The sequence below is a fragment of the Oreochromis niloticus genome, linkage group LG23 (assembly GCF_001858045.2).
Source record: "Oreochromis niloticus isolate F11D_XX linkage group LG23, O_niloticus_UMD_NMBU, whole genome shotgun sequence".
NCBI classification, from domain to species: Eukaryota; Metazoa; Chordata; class Actinopteri; order Cichliformes; family Cichlidae; genus Oreochromis; species Oreochromis niloticus.
In genome coordinates, this window is record NC_031986.2 from 32,372,632 (window position 1) to 32,393,821 (window position 21,190).

Genomic DNA, 21,190 nt, shown 5'->3' on the forward strand with positions numbered 1-21,190 from the left:
TTGATGCTGTTACCTCCCTCGGTGATGATGTCACTGGCTCAGTGGAGCTCGAGCATCCTTGCCAAAGACAGGGAGACAACAGAGCCGTTTTGATCGCTTCGGCCGAACATCCCAAGCTGCTTTTCCGTTTTCCTTGAGTCCCCACTGGCAGTCACGGGTGGAGGAAGAGGAGGTGCAGGTACAAGGCACCAGCAGGCGGTGACCTCCTGAGCCCTTCATGGAGAAGGGAAGCTGTTAGCAGGGGCAGTGCCAGACCTGGAGGAGAGCAGCGGAGGTGGTGGAGGTGTCCGCGGAGCTGGATAATAAAACAGACGAGCACGACAAATAGAGCCAATTCACGTTATTGGCATTGCCGAGGTAGGGCGGCTTTTTTTCAGTGTTTCCATTGTCACAGTGCTAATGCAGTTTTAATGAAGCAGTCTTTATTTACCTAGTGTTAAATCTCCTGGGGAGAGATGGGCTTAGGGTGCGGCCATTGAAGAGGCTGTCATTGTCGGGAAAAAGGCAGCCTAGAGCGATACAGAGACATTAAAGCTGCTGTCTGACACCAGCTATGTGCTGTCATGTTATTTAACTGCGTCTATTTTTAATAAAGAGGCTTTTATTTGTGTGAGCAGGACGGCAGCAATAAATGCACTGTCATTGGGGGAAAGGTGAGGTAGACGTGTGCGCTAAAGTGTTGTGTCATAACGTCAAAAGCTGCTGAAATGACGCAATAAATGATGTTTTTATCAAGTCAAAATGGTCAGTTTTAGCTTAATAACGACAGAGTCAATGACTTGCGTTTTACGGAGCTGCTTCCGTCCTGAAAAACAAAGTTGTTTTTTAAAAAGCATTTAATAAATTCACAGTTACCTAATCAATAAGGAAAATTTGCCTAAAGTCTTGTCAAAAACATTATGTGAATTATTTTAGTCTTTGTCACTGGGAAAATGGTGGCCGCCCAGCTGAGCTCCATCATCAGCTGATTGGTGTGTGAGAAGATTATGACCATGGATGTTATGTGGGAAGGGGAAAAAAAGAAGTGAAAATATATTTTCACAAGATGCACAAGTTGCACTGTGACATGATTAATATTTCCATTTCAGATAACAAAACCAGAGTCGATTCTCGGCACACCTTGTACACCATTCGCTCCTTTTCATTTATTAATCCTGATTTTTAGCCTGCAGTCAGTTCACACCTGTTTTGCTGTTGTACATATGTTCCCTGCATGCATCTCGCAAGTGAATCTGTTCAGGTGCCAGCTGCAGAGGATGTACCAGGAATCAGGGTGACACAGCAGATTTACATTCAGTGATGAAAGACAATCTGAGTCACGAACACGCTCTGAGTATTGGTACCAAATCTGACTTGATCCCAAATCTTAGGCATCAATTGCGTAAAAGAAATGACACACCCTCTTATTAATTTTCATAGCTGTACCTGATGCAGCATCACTGAAAGCTAATTGTATCATAGCGCTCGCTGTCAAGCTTATTGATAACCACATTAAAATTTTTGATGATGAGTCATGCTTGTACTTGATCCACCCACCACACACTAAAATCTACTGAATGTAAATTTTTTGCCTTTTGAGCGACTGCGTGACGAGTCGTTGGTGAAATGGAGCTGCTGAATGGAGCCAGACCCTGGATTTGTGGCTGGTTTCAGTGCCATTGTCATCCAGAGAAACAGCCTGACATTTAGCTGCTGCTGCACTTCTTTTGTTACAGCTTGCTTTATTATCCATTACTCCCCTGGCTGTAGCTGACCATGCATGGTCTTTTCATGTTACAGCCACTCAGCCCTGCCCTACGCTATTGTCCCAGTCTCATCAACCGCAAGATGCAATATTCCACCTTTACAATTTTTAACAAAATAATGCAAAAATAAGACAACATTTGTAATATTATGCAGCAGAGCACATGCTAGAAAAGTCTGCTATGGCATGACGATCACTTACGAACTGATGGATGTTGATAAAACCAGTAAATCTAGTAATAAGGACAGTCGTTCCCGACCTTTTTCATATAACATGCCTCTGTAGGCCTGGGAAATGGACTCAAGTATCCCTTCTTCACGATGTTAAAATTAGAACTGTACTTTTACTAAACTGTACAGAATAGCTAATTATAATAGTTGATATTAAACATGGCCAACAATTGAAATAAAGAGGTCATCAGGCATTCAAGAAATTCATGTGAGCAGAAAGCTTGATTTTTTTTTAGATTGATCTGTCATATCGAGGCCCCACCCATTTGCTTTTCACATGCTCTTTTTGGGGAGCCAATCAGAAGAATGCTGGCTTATTAGGATACTGGATAAACTTTGATGATTGAGTGATCCCACTCCCTCCCCTGAAAAGTAGTTAAAATTACTTTTAGTTGTTTTAACCCTTTAGACATTTTTTATCTAATTTTAAGCTTTCAGCTCCCCATTTACCAGTCGTGTAAGCTGGCCTAACTTTTTGTCTGTGGTTAAGCTTTTTGTCCATTTAATAGTTCATCACTGCATTTTAAGTTAACATGAACCTATTTTGCTATTTCTAATTTCCTGACTTATGTATACTCCTACAGTGGAGTATGGTGGTATTAAACATGAACAAAGTTCCAGATAATTGATCAGTGTATGTACAAGTAATCCCTTTGAGCCCACAGCTGTAAACGGTCAGCTTTTTTACCCTTAGATCCTGATGATGTCATCGTGAGGGGATTTGAATTTGAAATGTGGCAGAAAATATACTACTAACTATACTCTATGTTTCAGTCTTCCTTCTCTACTCTTTAGTGACTTTATGACTATAACTTATATATTATGATCATGTATGCATTCCTTTTGCCTTCCTGTTTCTACTGCTTATCCATTACTTTGAATTAGCTGTTAAAATGCTGCTTAAGCCTGTTTGGATTCACTCAGTTCTTTGATTAAGTTGCAGTTTCTGGGTTTCTTGGGGAGTGGTTTGCACATTAGTTTTTAGTTTAGTATTGGCAGCAACTCAGTTGTAATTCATATTCTCTTCCTTTCAACAGACCTGCAGACCGGCATTACAGAAAGCACCCCAAGGTGCTAAGAAGACAGCACCATGGCAGGGGCCTCTGTGAAGGTGGCGGTGCGGGTCCGCCCCTTCAATTCTAGGGAGATTGAGAAAGATAGCAAATTGATCATTCAGATGTCTGGAAACACCACTAGTAAGTACTCTAACTAGAATTTTTTCATAGAACTGAAGACATGGCTGTGGTTTTACTGAAAAAAGTGCATGTTTTTTATTATCTTCAAGGCTGACTTATACAGTGAAGTAAAACTGTAATTAAGTCTGACCGATGTTTGCTTAACCTGAGGGATGCTTCTTCTTCTACGAGGCATTAAGCACAAGGTTTTCCAGCTGTGCTGTAGCTCACCTCGACCTTTAACCTTTTTGTGTGGTTGGATTACTGAAACATTAATTTCCTCTGTACATATAAGGCGTATTTCAAGACACATCAAATTAGCAACATTTTATAGAGACTCAGACTCAGTTTCTGTAGGAGCAAACTTTTTTCCTGCCTCAGAAAAAATGTAATCTAACTGAACTTGTTTGAGACAGTATGTAATTACTACAGGGTGGACCTTTTCAGCAGCTAAACAGAGCAAGCAGTGAAGGATTTATCACATCACCAGCTTTGCAAATCAGTTGAACATCACGTGTTAGGCGACATAATCTCCTCATTTATTTTGGACAAGTCCTGCTATTTATGAATACAGATTAAAAATTGTTCCTTCTTCACCATTTTATAATTAATCTTTCTGTTCGAGTGTATGCAGTGAACAATTTTGTTATAATCCAAAACCAGCCGCATTAATTTTCCTACCAAACCTGCTCTGTTGGTTTCCTTCACTTTTAAAAAAAATGTACTTAAGAGCACCACACATTCATAGATTTAACAGAGGACTGAGCGAAGAGACTGGAAAGACACTCGATATGTAGTCTGCTTAGCAAGGTAAAGCCGTTTGTCAATAATTGATGAGTCTTCCTAAAATATTTACCATTTGGCCTAATTTAGGCATCTCCCTCCTCCCTGCTCATGTCACGGGTGACTACACAATGAGCTGGGTGGCCTTTTTGGGCCGTCATATTTTTATGTGGGATGGTGTTTAAAGACTCGCAAGCGTGATGGTTTGAAAATTTTTTACTGTACAGTAGGAGTGATGTTGATTCGTTTGGCTTCCTCCTCTGTTTCTATGGCAGTGAACAATAAGTGTTTGCCTACTTCAGCAGTGTAAACATAGACCAGAGGTACCGGAGTCCATTGGGAATAAACTGGCAGCGTGTGGAGTGATGAAAAGTCCTTGAAGGTGTACCATTTTAAGTCATCTGTGAATTTGATTTTTAATCACACAAATCCCTTTTTTATGTTTTTATCAAAGACATTATCCACACACGTACATTTAAAACAGTTCATGATTTCATGGAAACACTGCCATCATTGTGTTGCACTGTTCAAAGCTTGTCTTAAACAGTGCTTTACAGTAAATTGCTTTGCAAAGATGATAAAACAAGAAGGAATACTAGGGTCTCACACTTAAGCTAGAAATCATTTAAACAGAGAAATAAAATAATTTTAAAAATCAGGTTTATTCCATAGGTTTTGGGCCCTGCCCACAAATTCTCTGTCACCTTCAGATTTCAACGGCACCTCTGGTTCAGATAAAACAATCGTGGTGATAGCTTTGGTCTTGGTTCTAATACAGCGGTCTACTTTAATCTAGTATAACACAGATTACTGAAAAAGGTATAGTCAGACCTGCATGTGGGCAAATATGGAAGCATTTGTGTTTGATTTTTCTAATTCTGATCAGAAATTTAAGACGACCTTCTAACAAAGTGGCTGCTGCTATGAGCTAGATCTGATGCCCAGCCCACAGGAGCTGCAGCTTGAAATAATGCACTGCTCAAAAACCAAAACAAGTGCTAATAAATTAGGTGAATGCAATATGAGTTTTTGCAGCAGAGGCTTGCTTCTGTTGTTCTCCACCAGAAAGAAACAATGGAGGATTTTCAGCCACGGTTTACATGCATCACACCTGTCCTATAAAGTTTATTAAAACCACAGTGGGGCTTGCAATAAATATATGCAGTATGCTTTCTGAATTTCATATTATGTTGATGCCTTAATCTGGAAAAAGATACACATTATTCCATTTATTCTTACATATTAAAAGGAAGTCACCACTTTATGTCAGCTATAGGTGTGAATTTATCATATTTCTCTTTCAGTTAGTTTTCCTAAAACCCAGACTTTAAACATCCTGTCAACACTTTTAAGAAGCTTCACGTTTTTCAGATGCACAAAGCTGCTTTCAGTGAGACTGCCGGTCTTTCAGTGGAGCAGATTGTTCTCTTCCAAACTGAGTCAATAGCTCTGGATGTGGGCTGGAGGATGTGAGCAGGCTGATGTCATGAAAAAGCCCATTGGTTGCAGTGTCTGGAGGGGATAGAGAATCAGGGTATAAATGCCCCCTTGTCTCTCTGTAGTCTGGGTTGAAGAAAGGGAAAAGACGAAAGAGTTCTGGATTTTGTGTGTGTGTGTCTCTCGCTTCTTTGTGCTCCCTGACATTCATGTGTGGGTCAATAGCCCAGTTCCCACAAAGCAGGAGAATGGCAGTAATCTTGTTGTCTGATAGAGCTTCCCTCCCACGCCGACCTTAATTAAGATGCAGGGGAAAGACCTGAAGGAATAAGGGGCCTCTCTTTAGACGACTACTTGCTGCAAATACTCTGTAGATTTCTGTTAATTTTGCTGCAGAAAAGTTTGGAAGACATCAAAATTTTCACCATCACAACATAACAGGTAGTAATATATGTAAAAGCAAGAGATCTAATCAGGTATATGAATGTAGATGCATTACTTTAACATGCATTTGGCGGTTTCTTTCACATGTGTTCATGCATTATATCCCATTTGGACTATATTCCAAAAAAACTGCCCTGTTTTTCATTCAAGTAGCATGGGCTTAACAGTGCACTGAGCTAAGGTTATGAATTGCATATTGAAGATGGCTGTAGCCTAAACCTTGATGCTCTTTCATAGGCAGCAGGAAGTGAATAGAGTAGTTTAAAAGCCTGTGGGAAAACAGCCATGATTCTCACTTGATTTATGACCTTGGTAACCACTGTTATGGTGACTTTATGGTCTCAATTGCTATTTTAAATTGTTCTTTAGTACATCATAATGCTGATCTAAATCATCATCTCCATTAGAGTAAAATAAACAGCAAAGCAGGGTATTCTTTAAAGTGTTTAGGATTGACACTCAGACACTCACCCCTCCCTTGTTTCAAAGACGATAACGACAAACTTGAACTTAAAAACAAGGGTGAAATTCCCAGTATTCCCTATTCTATTTATTATCCAGCATTGTGACTTTTTCCGGTAACAGTATATCTAACGTCTTTTTGAGAGAAATTGTGGATTCATGCCTTTCCTTCATCTGTGTAGTAAAAACCCTCTTTACCATAATGATTACTGCTCTTTTATATAAAAGTGCGTCATGCAAAGACTCGTTTGACAGTCAGACTTCATAAACTCAGATAAAAATCAGCAAACAGCTGCTGCGGCTGAATATAGCATCTACGTGGCTTTCCTCCAGTCCCTGTCAGTGAGTTCATATCCCCTCTTTCAGACCTGCTGACGCAACCACATTTCCTCTTCTATTGACTGGGGCAGGTCAGCCGTGACAGTCCTGAGCAGCATCACTCAGTCACAATTATGAAGACCTTGCAGCTATGACAAAGACAAACATGGAATGTGCAGTAAAAGGATACTGAAAACATGACAGAAGGGCAACTGAAATTAACCTCGAGCAGATAATCGCTGCTATAATTAGGAAAAACGACGAGGAATGACAGATACAGTGATGAGTGGAGGCATTTGATAAAGTGGGAAACTTTAAAACTGGGCCACCTGATCAGCATGAGCAGTACTATTTTCAGTCACAGTTACGTAAAAAGATTATTTGATGTTATTAGGGAAATATTAGAAAAACATAAAACATATGGAATGCTCAAAATTGGAATACAGTGTAGTGGTATTCTTTCATAATACACAGCTATAAGAATACATTGTTGTGAGTACATTTTGAGGTGGTAAACATTTGCAAAAAGATTAAACAAAACAGTAAACAGTAATTAATTTTTTTGCCCAATAAGTCCTTAACTTAAAAATTCATAGAATAAATGTTTATAAAGAAATATAGATTCAACATTGTAAATATACACTGTTGTTTTAATAAGTCAAATTGCATTAACTTAAAATATTTTGTTATCACATATTTTTACAGTTCAGTTAATTATCTCCATGCAAAAAACTGAATTAAAAACAGCTTTTATTGAGGTATTTGGGTATTTAGAACATTGAAAAAAATATATATGATCAGCAGTTTCTCCGTCTTCATACATTTTTAATATTTGATTACCAAGATATCTTATGTGTATAGTAAAAATGAATGGCTTTTACTTCAAAACACTCCAGACGTGGTGACGAGGACGGAAGAAAATGAACTGCTCGCTATTCTCATCTAATTGTCTGCACTTATTGACGGGTCATCAATTAAATCTACAGCTAAAAATTAAAAAATGCTTCCATCATAAAAAGGGAAGATAGATAGCAAAAGTGGATATGGTGAAGTTTGAAGGAGGTCTCCTCTGTGTGCTTGAAATGATGCAGAAACTGTCCTATGGTGGAGAGATAAGTGATGATCACTGGAAGAGATACCTCAGCTATTGATCTTAAACACTCAGTCCTGCTCCTGTCTCTCATTGCAGCCCTCATATATGGTCGGTTACTAAATTAGTTTCAACAATTACTCTGTCAGAAATTCTCTTTTTGTTTGTGGCTACTTTCAGAAAAATGTTTAATTGCAAATAAAAACCTTACATGCATTTAACAAGCTTGGTTAGGATAGTATAAAAGAAGTCTGTACCCGTGCAGTCTGCAAAGGCGGTACCCGGTACTTCCGCTCTGATGATAATTCGTGCTGCCAGTCACCACCACTCCAAAGTAATTACCTTATCTGAATGCAAGACACTCTTGTATTCTGTGCTTAAGTAGGGATGCAGAGGGCTCATCTTGTATGAATCACAGCGCTGTCGAAGATGAGTAAGTTTAGAGAGGATGTCATACTGCGAAGGCTTCTGGGCAATGATGAAATCTTGGTTTTTTGAGTTTTTTTAATTTTAGAGGTTTGATAAAGTAGTCCATGTCTCCTTTCAGTTATTTACCGAGTGAGTGAATCCAGAATTTGTAAAAGCAGATCAGCGTTTTCTGTCAGAATGGACAGTTTCCTGATTGTGTTATAGGTGATATTTACTATATACCCAGTTAAAAGCAATAAGTAATGTGACTACTAATACTGCTTAATGAAATATGGTAGAAAAGGAAATTACTGCATAATAAAAGATGCAACACAGAATAAGCTGCAGTGAAGCAGCACAAACTCCTTCATTGCTACATAGGAACTGTCTTTTGTTTCGGCAGCTGTTATTTTTTTAAATTTGTAACCCTTTTTTTTAACCCTTATTTAAATAAGAAGTGAATGTAGAGAGTTTAGTAATCTCCTTTGGGAGAGCATCCTGTTTCAGATAGGCAGCATTAGCAGAGCATGTTTTCCGATGGTGGGAGAAGCCGGAGATTCTGAAGAATATCCACACAGACGGGTAGAACATGTTTGTGTGACAGAAGCAGCACAGGCAACAGTGCTAACCATTAATAATAATTAGTGAGCAGTCTAGATTTGTGATGGTTAGCAACAAGATACGATGATGATAAGATGAATGAGGATTATTTTTGAACTTTCAGTCAGGTTTAAATTTAACCAAAACCTACGCAGGCCAAAAATCCTAAAACTTGGTGGAAAGGTGAAAAATGGGCAAAAGAAGAACACATTTCTTTAAAACTGCATATTTTAAGTGTATTGACGTTGATTGAAGATCCTCTCTTCGAATGTCCTTCTGGTTCTCGAAATTGTTTCTGTTAGCAGCAAATACAGACTACACTGCTTGGATAAGTATGACAAATATGAGGACTGTAGTACATCTATGTTCATATCTGGCCTTCTTCCAGAGTACCAGGATGAGTCACGGCCAGTAAGTGAAGTCTCATCTCTTAGTCATGGCGAGGATTAGATCTGAAATCTGAAACCCAAGTCAGCCACACTGGCCTATATTTCATAGCTGGAAACAGTAGCAGTGTAGAGAGGAAATAATACTGTGTACACTTACTTGAGCTCGTACTTAGCTCTGGGCCTTTTCCTCTTTTATCGGCCGCATCTGCATTAGTAGAGAAAATGGTCTGGAGCCCAGGGAGCAGGGAGGAAGCATCATGTTGGCACCAAGACCAAATGAGATATGTGGGCACACCAACATGTGGAGTGGTATTCATGCAAGAAACAAAAAACAGACAAACCTCGATTTCATTGTGTCTGCTGAGTTTGGACAAATCAGGGTGAAACTGTTTGATGCACAGCAAAAAAAAAAAAAAATCTCAAGAAATACTCTTTATTAGATGTTTTTGCAGAAAAAAAGACAATTTTGTGTATCTAATATTTTACGTTGTGTTCATAGTGTAATGTCTAAAAATGAAAAACAAGCAGAATAATATTATCAAAGGTTTTCCGTGTTACTCGAAATATTGTTTTCCCCAAAAATGTGTTTTTCCACAAGTTAAATCTATAAAAGCTGCAACTAGTCATTTGGTTCGAAGTGCAAAACCTTTTCCAGTGAAAATTCTTTAAATACTCTATGCTTTATTTTTGAAACCAGTGTATCATCATCATGTCGATCAGGCCACGGGGCAGACATCCTTAACATGACGTTAGATCAGCCATCAGTACGATATGATTTAATTATAAATCACTGTTTAACTGGATTTTCTTGAGTTGTCGTCATTCTGGGGATCAGACTGTTAGTGCTTATTTCAAAATCAAATTTGCATATTTTCCTCTAGGCTGTAGTGCTGTTTCAGGGATGGCTGCAGAGACGTCTGCCTTCTCTCAAATGTAATGAACATCTGAAAATCTGGTGTATTTTGGTGCTCAAAACTTGAAAAAAAATGCATTTAAATAACTCAACATCCCTTCTTAAAAATATTGAAATACTTATTAAAAAATCACAGCCTTTGATGTGAGCAGTGTCATGTAGGAACTATCCTTTCCGCCATCTTCACTGACCAACATCAGCTGAGAGGAGACGCCATTAATAGTTAAACCCGGCCTGTCTTCATGAGAAGATGCACGTTTCCTACTTCCTGCACAAAACCTTTCACAATAAGGTTTTGGCACTTTTTTTGAGTAACTACATCATGAAACACTGAGTATTTCAGATGTATTTTTTGTTTGTTTATTCCGTTATATTTAACAGAAACCAGGCATCTCTGCAGTCGATATCTCTAAAACTGGGCAACTTTCACCAAAACAGTCTGGATGAAAAAAAAGCAATTCACTCTGGAGGGAAAAAATGATTTAGGGCGAACTGTCCCTTTAAACTGGGATGAAGTTATACACTATCAATATGCATACGCTGTGTGAATACACTGTTTAATGTGTAATGGGGAGAAGGCATTTCCTGTTTGAGTACCGAGATGGATGCTTAAATAGCTCATGGAGGATTTGTGATTTACAGAACAGCTGGCAGACACAGGAAGACATAAAAGCATATAGACACTTCACTGGCCTTCTGGGAAGAATGAAAGTTATAACACTGACAAAGGTGGAATTTATTGGAGGGCTACCAAAGGTCAGCGAAGCCTGACATATTACAGCTAAGAGCGGCTGGTTGTTTCAAGCTGTATGCTGTTGAAAGATGAGCTGAGCGCGAGGTGTCCTAGAAAAGTCCTGACAGGTAACAAAATAACTGGCCTTTTGCCTGTTTCTCAGCTGGTTTACCTCATTGACTGGCTGACGGGGTGCGACTTCAGCCTTTGATTTAACAAATATTGGATTTTACACTTTTACATGGTCTCCAATGCCTTCTGTTTGGTCATCGTCTGGTTGAAGTGTTCCAATGTGATGCCTATCTGTGATGAATTTATGTAGGCCTAGCCCAATAACTTAATCCCAAAGGTAGCTGTTGATGCAGAAAGGAGAGGTGACTGAAACCTTTCCAGCTCTACTAGCACAACATGACACCAACCCAGGTCAGATCCAGTTTCACATGGGTGGTTCTCACCCTCCCTCTGACCCATGTTCCTTGTCCTGTCTTTCAGCCATCATCAACCCCAAGCAGGCCAAAGACAACAAGAGCTTCAACTTTGATTACTCCTACTGGTCTCACACTTCGGTAAGTCATCCGTGCACCCCCGGAGCCCAAGCACAACGCATCCACATATTTTCATCAGTTTTGGTTTTATTTGTTCAAGCCTTACAAGACATTTTTAGTCTTAAATGACCAATTATTGATCTCTGTCCACAGCCCGAAGATGTCAATTATGCATCTCAGAAGCAAGTGTACAAAGACATCGGAGAGGAAATGTTGCTTCATGCCTTTGAAGGCTACAACGTCTGCATCTTTGCATATGGTCAGACGGGTGCTGGCAAGTCCTACACCATGATGGGGAAACAGGATGTGAAGGATCAGCAAGGAATTATTCCCCTGGTACTGACACACTATGATTAATTTAACAGGGCACATAATAAATTAAATAATTTATCTTTTTACGTATTATTATGTTTTCCTCTTCCAGCTATGTGAAGACCTTTTTACAAAGATCAATTATAATACAGACAACAGCATGTCCTATTCTGTAGAGGTGAGTGTGGGCACCCCTTCTGTTTATACAGTGAATTCAGACCTCGCATCTGTTATAAATGTTCAATCAACTGTCAATTTGAAACAGGTAAGCTACATGGAAATCTACTGTGAGCGTGTGCGGGACTTGCTGAACCCAAAAAACAAAGGGCACCTGCGTGTGCGAGAGCATCCTCTAATGGGACCTTATGTGGAGGACCTGTCCAAGCTGGCTGTCACCTCCTACAATGACATCCAGGACCTGATGGATTCTGGCAACAAGGCTAGGTAATGTAGTCAACCATTTCTCGAGTCTCAGGAAAAGGCAGTGAACCACAGTAGTGCTAAGTTAGCACGTTAGCTTGGTTAGCAAGTAGCATAAACTGCCATAAACTGTGTGAGTGCAACACTAAGGACACATAGAGCTGCAAATTAACAACAAAACTTAAGCACAGACTTGTTAAGCGAGCTGTTCATCACAGCAGGGCTTATTATTCATCAGATATTTACATAAAAATTTTCCAAAAGGTACAAAGACAAACAGGGTTGGAAGATGCAGTTCAGTAGCGACTCCAGTGGGACGCACATGTTAATAAAAATGAAACCACTAAGTTATATAACAGTTTACCTCATGGACAGTTGTTATGGAGGCACTTTTGAGGGAAGCTTAAAGTGGCTGTTTGGGGACTGCAAATTCTATTTAGCTTTATTTTAGTTCCAGAGGAAATGAAATGAATGAAAGGGCTAATTAAAGAGAGACTCTATTGATTTTAGCCACGTGTAGCATCTTTCTTTCTCTCTTAAAGTAACTGCACACAGGATATGAGGTTTGAAGTAAGGAATAGTCTAATGACATGTATGTTTATGGTGCACCAGAAAAAATGTGGGATGCATTGCTTAGCTAATACAGGCTCCAGTTTTTAATTCTAGATTGATTATGATTGTGAGATATTAAACATCTCTCTTGTTCTTAGACCCTGCGGTTAAGGAATTAAATCTAAACATCATGGTTTTTCGTGCTTTAGTTTTGACCCCGTTTTAAAAATCTGTCTCTCATGTTTAGGTTTCTTCTTCGGAAAGCTGGAAGCATCCACTCGGATCATCTATAAATACATACAGTGAAAACATGGAAGGGATAGAGAAGGGAGAAGGGATTTAATATTTATATATAAACATTAAAACATCAATAGACAAAAAATTAATAAAAATTAATGATCAAAATAAAACTGGAAGCATAAAGATGGGAAGTGTCATAAGGCTTGGGGATAAAACACAAGCACAGTGACCATTAAGTTTACGTAAACATACCTGCTGTTACACTAAATATACTTTAAAAAAAATATTCCTTATATGTAATGACCTATTTCTACTTTGAATATTGTTTTATGAGTGTGTCATAAAAAAAACCCATTTTAATTAAATTATACTTAAACCCACATCCTGCTGGCTAAAATCTGAACTGTACAAAGTAATTAAAATTCATCGTCTCTGTGCAGGACTGTGGCTGCCACCAACATGAATGAGACAAGCAGTCGCTCGCACGCCGTCTTCAACATCATATTCACCCAGAAACGCCACGACACAGAGATGGATAACACCACCGAGAAGGTAGAGGATTTTTATCTGATCCTCAATGAATTTGTTTAGCATCGAGTTGCTGTCTCGGTTTATCTGCCCTCTGACTGATGACGCTGATTTAAGTCTTGATGGGAAGTGGAAATCAATGACTCCTTGAAGGTCATGAGGATAATTCTTAAGCTGTTTTTTTTAATGAAGCCTGTCTCTACAATAAAGATGAATACCTATTGATTCTTTTTTTGTGTTGTTGAAAGCCCATGTATTACATCTTATTAATTGGATTCTACTGATTTGGTGTGTGCTGTTCTAGGTCAGTAAAATCAGTTTGGTGGATTTGGCTGGCAGTGAGAGGGCCGATTCTACCGGAGCCAAAGGGACCAGGCTAAAGGTGAAAACACTACAAAAAAAATCTTAAATCATGTTTATTTATCCGACTAAATCCATGTTAAAGCAGTCTGTGCTTACTGTCATCGTAATCCTCATCTGCCTACTGTTCTGTCACAGGAAGGAGCAAATATCAACAAATCTCTAACCACGCTGGGGAAAGTCATCTCTGCTTTGGCAGAAGTGGTCTGTATTAACCATTTGTTATATTTTTTAAGATGAAGTTGATTTTGTGTTGGATAAAAATTACAGTTTCCACTGTCTCATTTCATTTTAGGACTCTGGGCCGAATAAGGTAAGTGACTTACATGTTATTATCCTAATTCATTATTTATTTGAACCTATAGCAAACGCAGAAAAAATTAATTAATGCTGATTTTTTGTGTGTCTTTTATTTATAAACAGAATAAAAAGAAGAAAAAGGCAGAAAGCTTCATTCCATACCGAGATTCAGTTTTGACTTGGCTACTGAGAGAAAATTTGGGTATGAACACCGTTTTTGTTTCAAAGGCATCAAATGTCTCTAATTTTTCTAACATCACTGCAATATGTAACAAAATCCCTCCAGAAAATCATGCATCTGAACCCCAAAAGCTAATCACTTTTACATTTTAATGCAAACCACAACTTTTCTGTTAAATGTAAGATTTATATTGCACTTATGTAATTGTACTATATGTAATCATTTGACTTTTTTTGGGTGTAGCAAAATCTAAATTTTAACTTCTTGTTCAGACTTGAGTGTTTTCCTATTTTCCTGACACCACATTCATGCAGAACTAGTGACAATCAAGTAGTTCTACACACTCTGAACTCAAAGCATGTTAATTTACATCTGTTCTTCTCTGTCAGGGGGAAATTCTCGAACTGCGATGGTTGCTGCTCTGAGTCCAGCTGATATCAACTACGATGAGACCCTCAGCACGCTCAGGTAAACAGAGCAGACAGCACATTTTGTGCTGCAGATTTTTCCTCCCACACAGCTGCTTTGAAGGACACCAGTGTCGGTGAAACGCAGGCATTGTGTTATCCATGTTTCCCTCAGAGGCTTGCCTCACTTTCACACTTCAAACATCCTTCACGGGTTGCAGCTGCAGCTCTGGGCTGCAGAGTCGAGGATGTCGGGGGAATTATGAATGTGTATATATGTGTGTGTGTCTCCTCACACACCTGTGTCTCAGTGATCTTTTGCATTCCCAGGTATGCTGACCGTGCCAAACAGATTCGCTGTAACGCTGTCATCAACGAGGATCCCAACAACCGATTGGTGCGTGAGCTGAAAGAGGAGGTGTCTCGCCTGAAAGAGCTCCTCCTTTCTCAGGGCCTGGGTGACATCATTGAGAGTAAGGGACCATTCATTGGATTTATGTGCCCATTATCTGTAGATTGAATTTTAAATTGTTCATAATGGTCTTGGACCTTTTTTTGTAAGAGTCAGCCTCAGCTCAGCCCACTCACAAACAAATTTGTTCTCCCTGTGCTCACAGAAGCCGTGTTGTACTCACAGACATGTTGATCTGTTCAAATAGAACAAGAAGCAAATTAAGAACCAGCCAGGGCAATAAAATCAGTGGGAAGAAGTTAATGAAAATTAATAGATAGGAAGTGGTTTCAGACAGCAGTAGGACCAAACTTGGCACGAACGGATTATTCTCCCATTTGTGTCTAAAAACAGGCTCGAAAAAATGGTGTAGGCGTGGTTTCTAGCATTAGCATCTGAAGCTAACACATCATACCAGTTATGTGCTATGTGAGAGGAAATGTTTTGCCTCCACTCCTGTCCTTACACTCACTCGGCCATGCAACAATGCCTTTTGGCGTGCCACAATTTCATTTAGCATCCAGATAAAATGAAAAAGCCACCCACCTGTGAAACGGGCAGGGTGCTCCTACATAAATCACACGGCACAAGTTATACATCTCCTTATATTGGGAAGTGAATTCATCTTGATTAGGTATCATCTCAGTAGCACTTTTTTATGTCAGAAACCATTACAGATACCACAGCCTCAGTTATCCACAAGCACCGATATCATATTCCCTTTCTTAGGCACCTGAACAGTTTATAGTGTGTTTGGTGGAACACTAAACTTTTGGATGAGCTGTACAGCAAACCATATATTTGTTCAAATCATTTAAAAATGGTTGAAAAAGACAAATATGGTCAAGAGTTCCAGCTTGGTAATGTAAAACAGCATCAGCAGGAGAATCCTAGCAGCCTGTTTGCACAAAGACACAAAGTTGAACGGTTGAATTATAGTAGAAAAATTATCTATAGAGAGTAAAACTGTTTTGTAACTGGCTGTAAACATCTTTGAATATTTGAATATTTTAACATGGGGTTGACTCATTTTTGGAGCCAGCCTCAGGGTGACATTAAAGGAACTGCAGTTTTTGACACTTTGTTAGAGGTTGATGCTCACTCATGACTCGCCTCTTCTATGCGTTAGCTGAGACTATATTATACTTGTTTTTCGCAAAATGTAATCCACTAATTTTGGTCAATTTATATAATTATATATATATATATATATATATATATATATATATATATATATATATATATATATGTATATATATGTATAAGTTATAAAGTATATATAATATTGGCCAGAACATATAGTATTAGCTCATTGCATCTCTAATCTTGATACCACATTTACTGCAGTACTGCAAACAGATGTATTAGATGGATGTTATATTATTTTGAAACCGTGCACAGTTCCTTTCCCAGAGAAAGATCAGGATTAATGTTTGGAGCTTGTAGAGCATATTAAGACTGCAGTGCTCAGGTGTTCACCAATAGCTAAATGAACATTTTTACCTGTGGAGAATTTAACTAAAGGTGTTGTGCTGTCTTTTCTCTCTCTCTGTCTCTTCTCCCAGCATATCGAGCGTCTGGTGCTGATATCGAGGGTTTGAAATGTGTGTTTTCTGTTTCTTGCTTCTGGCTCTGCAGCTTAGAATCGCAGCTGATTAATGTGGCAGCGTTAAAGTGGTTTTTCAGTGTTCTCTGCAGCACCAAAGGAACTGTTCTGATTGTTTTACATGATTTTTAGTGAAACGCGAGCTAATGTTAGTGAAATACAAACAGCGTGTTTTCCATCCCTATTCAGGCTTTGCCATATCATGGTGCTGTAGAGATCTGAGTATGACTTTATAGATGCACTGATAGGTCAGCAGAGCAATATAGTATGGAAGCTTGTGCATCATAATGGGATTCATTTCATCTTTAATTTCCCTGATGTAGAAATTGTGACATCCATTTCCCCTGGCAGGTCTGTCTGTGTAAGACGTGCTTTATTTGTACGCCAAGAAAACACACATATCACATAAAAAGATTTAATGACACATGCAATGCAGTGCAGAATTAAATCCCCTAATATATTCTAAGCAATATATTCACAAAGCATTTACAAAATAGATAACAATGTAATAAAAATCTGAATAAACCTCAATAAACAAACTTAAAAGTTTGGATGTTGTGAGAAAACAGAATGCAATTATTTGCAAATCTCATAAATGTATTTTTATTTTCAATTAACAAAATAAAACATTCTAAGAAAAAGATGACCTCATCTTGAACTTGATGGCAGCAGCACAATCAAAAACATTGGGACAGGGTGATTTCCCACAGTGTAGCATCCCCTCTTCTTTTAACAACACCCTATAAATGTGTGGGAGCCGAGGAGAGCAGCTGCTGCACTCTTAACAGGAAAACGTTCCTTCCTTGTCTGATTGAGGATTATAGTCCTGTTACTGACCTGTTGCCAGTTAACCTTATTAGCAGCGATATTTCCCTTAATTTTCCAGCCTTCTGTTTCCTCCTTCCAAATATTCTCATGAAAGAGTAAAAAGTCTCAGTTTAAATATTTAGTGTTCTGTGGTTAATAGAATATGGGTTTATGAGATTTGAAAATCATGCTGCCTTTATCTCCATTTCAAGCATTATTCCAACTGTTTTTTGTTCGTATTTTATAATGAATAAATTAAAGAGAACATACAGTGTAGTTGGCCAATAGTAGCAATATAATTTGAACAGAAGTAAGCTATGTATTTTTAAAAATTATAGTACAGCTCAGTATGTTTATTAAGGTCTTTTTAAAGATCACACTGACAGCAGTACATAAAAAAAAAAATTTTTTTTATCCTGTTTGAGCTATAAAGCTATAAAAAAGTGGACCAGGTGAAGCATTTGTGATATAACACCTTTCCTGTGCTAGATCCCTAAGTTCTCAAGTTCCCTAAAAAAGGTAATTTATGATATGATATTGCATTAATTTAAGTGAGGCTCAATGTAAAAAACAGAACTTTTAAGAGAAAGAAAATGTACCTACTTTAAAAAGATATTTGGATAATTACCTTATTACATTTCCCTTTAAAGTTTACGAATCATCAGTCTGTCAACGCCTGTTGGCAGGCAGGATAACAGGGCACAGAGGAACGATAAGATGAGGGTGATGATGTAGTCTTCAGACATATAATCACTTACATAATAGTGGATCTTTTAGGTCTTCTGCACTTTTCATGCCATAAATTTTTACAGTCTTTCCATAATACACAACTTAATTAACCGCAGAGGCAATATTATGTGATCAATCTTGGCGAGCCGAAGCCTGTCCAGATGGATGGGTGTGATACACTTGGCCAGTTTATTGCTCTGTGTTGCCATAGCAGCAGCAGCAAGGTTGTTATTATTGCTTTCTGCTCAGGCCTTTCAGGTGCCACGATAAAACCAAGCTAAAGCTCTGAACAGAAAAATATAAGGGGCCCTTTTTTTATGTGTTACTTTAATAATAGATTTACCCAGAAATTTCATTCAAAGCTAATCAGACAAACTCATCGCTGTGTCTGATCCTCTACCAGAGAAATGGATTTCTGCTTCCAGTAATTTGTTTGACATTAATAATTTCAGCAAAGCATGCTGAGCAGTAAATGCATCTTGCTGCTTTTAGATAATAATCTTAATTGAGAGTTCTGGCTTTCTAATGTTCTGTGCAGAAAATAAGACGCCATTGAAAATGAGTCATCGTGTTTGTGCACACAGGCTCTGCGGAGCTCACGTACTTTGTTGTTTTCCATAACTGATGACAGTTTTTAATTTTTCGGTAGAGATGCTTGAATGGGAATGAGTAATGGAAATCTTTTCTCATGCTGCTCGAACAGTTTCTCAATGGTTCTGCATTTCACGCTGTGCTTGAAGTTTTGTATGGTAGCTACATTTTCGTTGAGTCTTCTTGTGGCTGGATGGCCTCCTTGTTGCATCATTTGAGTTCTCTGTGGCTTTCTGCTGGTGCTGCCCTCGCTTCTGTGCTACCAGTTCAAATTTCTCTCTGTGAGTTAGATTCGTTTCAAGACACGTATCTTCTTTCTTTTCTATTCTCTTCTCTTCCTTTTCTGTCTGCATTTCTCCGTTCTTTTACTCCCTGTTATCGATTACCCCAAACCCCGCTTCCTGTCCCCACTCCCCACGCCCCGTCCCACCCTGGCAGACATATCCGATTACAAGAACAATAACAATAAAGGCCAAGCTGTGAATCAAAAGGATGATCTCTCCACAGTGACCAATGCCATGACGGGGATGAGCCCCTCTCCATCTCTCTCAGCCTTGTCCAGTCGGGCCGGATCTATTGCCAGTCTGCACGATCGCATCATGTTCAGCCCAGGCAGCGGGGAGGCCATCGAGAGGCTGAAGGTGAGCACCAAACCCCGTTTAACCCCCACCCCAGTCTTACACAGTCAGGAAATAAAACTTCAGTGACATTCACCAGGCATTTGTTGAGGTTCAGAGTCTTTCTAATTGTGGGCAGATTCAATAAAAAAGCTCAAAACCTGATTTCCTAAAAACAGATGGGTCTTCAGAAATTCCCAGAGCCCAACAAAATGACCACCAACAGGCATATTTCTGACCAAAACTCAGACTAAGGCCATTACACAGTGAGCATATTGTGAAAAGGTACACTAAATTCTGAATTTTATGAATGCAAACACAGTACACGTTGCATTTTTGCAGAAAATTGGTAGGATGTGTACTCACAGCCCACCACAATGCAGCTCAATTCATCAAAGAACAGCAGAACTGGCAACCAGCTCTATTCACAGGTTCACACCGAGCACATGTGACAGACGTGAAAAAGGCTCGAGACGCCGTGGCATCTGTCACATGTGCTCGGTGTGAACCTGCTCTCATCTGTGAAGAGAATGGGGCTCCATTGGAACACCTACCAATTCTGGTGTTCCCTGGTGAATGCCAATCAAGCTTTTTATGAGCAGTGTAGTTATAATTAAAATGATGCACCAAGGAGGACAAGCAGAGCAGGTTCACCCCGAGCCCCCCTTTATCTGTGTCCCTGGCTCTTTCGGCCATTTTAATACTCAATGAAGCTCTACGTTATGGCACAAAGACATTATATTCACACCCTTTTTTACATGCCAACATAAGGTCATCTAATGAAATCACAGATATGGTTCATTTAATTTCTGCTACTTAAAAAGTAAGCAATTAAGTAAGCTAATAAAATACTGGAAAATAGTGGAATTTTACTGCTTCATTGCTGAATTTGGATGTTTCTTTGCGTTAAGTCCAGATATAGTTATTACTTAAATGATTATCACCACACTTTTTTATTTTTTAATGTCAGGAAACAGAGAAAATCATCGCTGAGCTCAATGAGACCTGGGAAGAGAAACTTCGCAGAACAGAAGCCATTAGAATGGAAAGGTAAGACAACGAGATGCTTAGTTTTATTTTAATTTATTTTATTGCATTGTTTTCCTCTTTAAGATTAAACTTTAGAAATACTAAAAGGCGTCAAAACAGGAACAACATCCTAATAATTCAAGAAAAGAGAAACACGGGAGGATTATAACACACATGCAAAAACTTAAATGCTGTAAGATGAATTAAAATTTCTACATTTCCAAGATTACAGTTGTTCATTTGCTGGAAAATGTTGTTTTTTTAAAAAAAAACAAACTTAAAAAAATGCAAAGTTTCAAGGACATTAAAGATATTAAAGTCAAAAACTGCAAAAACTAAAGATAAAAAAGCATAAGAAACCTTGGTGTTCTGAGATTAAAGTCACAGGCTGGATAACTTCACCTACGCCACAGCGGCCATCAGTAAACGCTGTGTTAACGTTGTGATTCTGGGCTCAAATCAGGAATAACTTCATATTGCACCAAATGCAACCTGCTACAGGCAGAAAACCAAACTGATGTGGCATGTCCTCAGGTTACAGGATTGTAGAAGCAGTGACGTCTAGCTGTGATTCTGTGATCAGATTGAGCCAATCTGGCAAAGTAACTGTTTGGCCAAAAATGAAAGAAACCTACTTTTCTCATAAATTTATGGCTTTAATCTCAGAGAATATTTTCCTTGTAAATACCTGATTAAAAAAACAAAAGACTTTATTGTCCAAGAAAATTGTTTTTTTTTTCTTCTTAGAAATTTACAACTTTAATGATACATTTTCTGGGTTTCCTCCTC

The 21,190-nt window shown here is 38.7% G+C and overlaps 1 protein-coding gene across 14 annotated transcripts in view; it reads left to right on the forward strand.

Annotated features, from left to right (window-relative positions):
- Positions 1-21,190, forward strand: part of kif1aa (kinesin family member 1Aa) — a 49,459-nt gene continuing 28,269 nt past the window's right edge. For 4 of the 14 annotated variants that reach the window (XM_025903010.1, XM_025903011.1, XM_025903014.1 and 1 more), the window contains exons 1-16: positions 1-357; positions 3,012-3,170; positions 11,219-11,292; positions 11,425-11,607; positions 11,696-11,761; positions 11,849-12,027; positions 13,236-13,347; positions 13,628-13,705; positions 13,822-13,887; positions 13,979-13,996; positions 14,107-14,185; positions 14,554-14,632; positions 14,902-15,044; positions 16,588-16,626; positions 19,194-19,396; positions 20,343-20,422. In XM_025903010.1, the coding sequence (XP_025758795.1) occupies positions 3,065-3,170; positions 11,219-11,292; positions 11,425-11,607; positions 11,696-11,761; positions 11,849-12,027; positions 13,236-13,347; positions 13,628-13,705; positions 13,822-13,887; positions 13,979-13,996; positions 14,107-14,185; positions 14,554-14,632; positions 14,902-15,044; positions 16,588-16,626; positions 19,194-19,396; positions 20,343-20,422 (1,505 nt within the window). In that variant the 5' untranslated portion in view covers positions 1-357; positions 3,012-3,064. The remainder of the gene's footprint in view (positions 358-3,011; positions 3,171-11,218; positions 11,293-11,424; positions 11,608-11,695; positions 11,762-11,848; positions 12,028-13,235; positions 13,348-13,627; positions 13,706-13,821; positions 13,888-13,978; positions 13,997-14,106; positions 14,186-14,553; positions 14,633-14,901; positions 15,045-16,587; positions 16,627-19,193; positions 19,397-20,342; positions 20,423-21,190) is intronic. The other 10 variants (XM_019352069.2, XM_025903013.1, XM_025903019.1 and 7 more) reach the window with 7 other exon arrangements.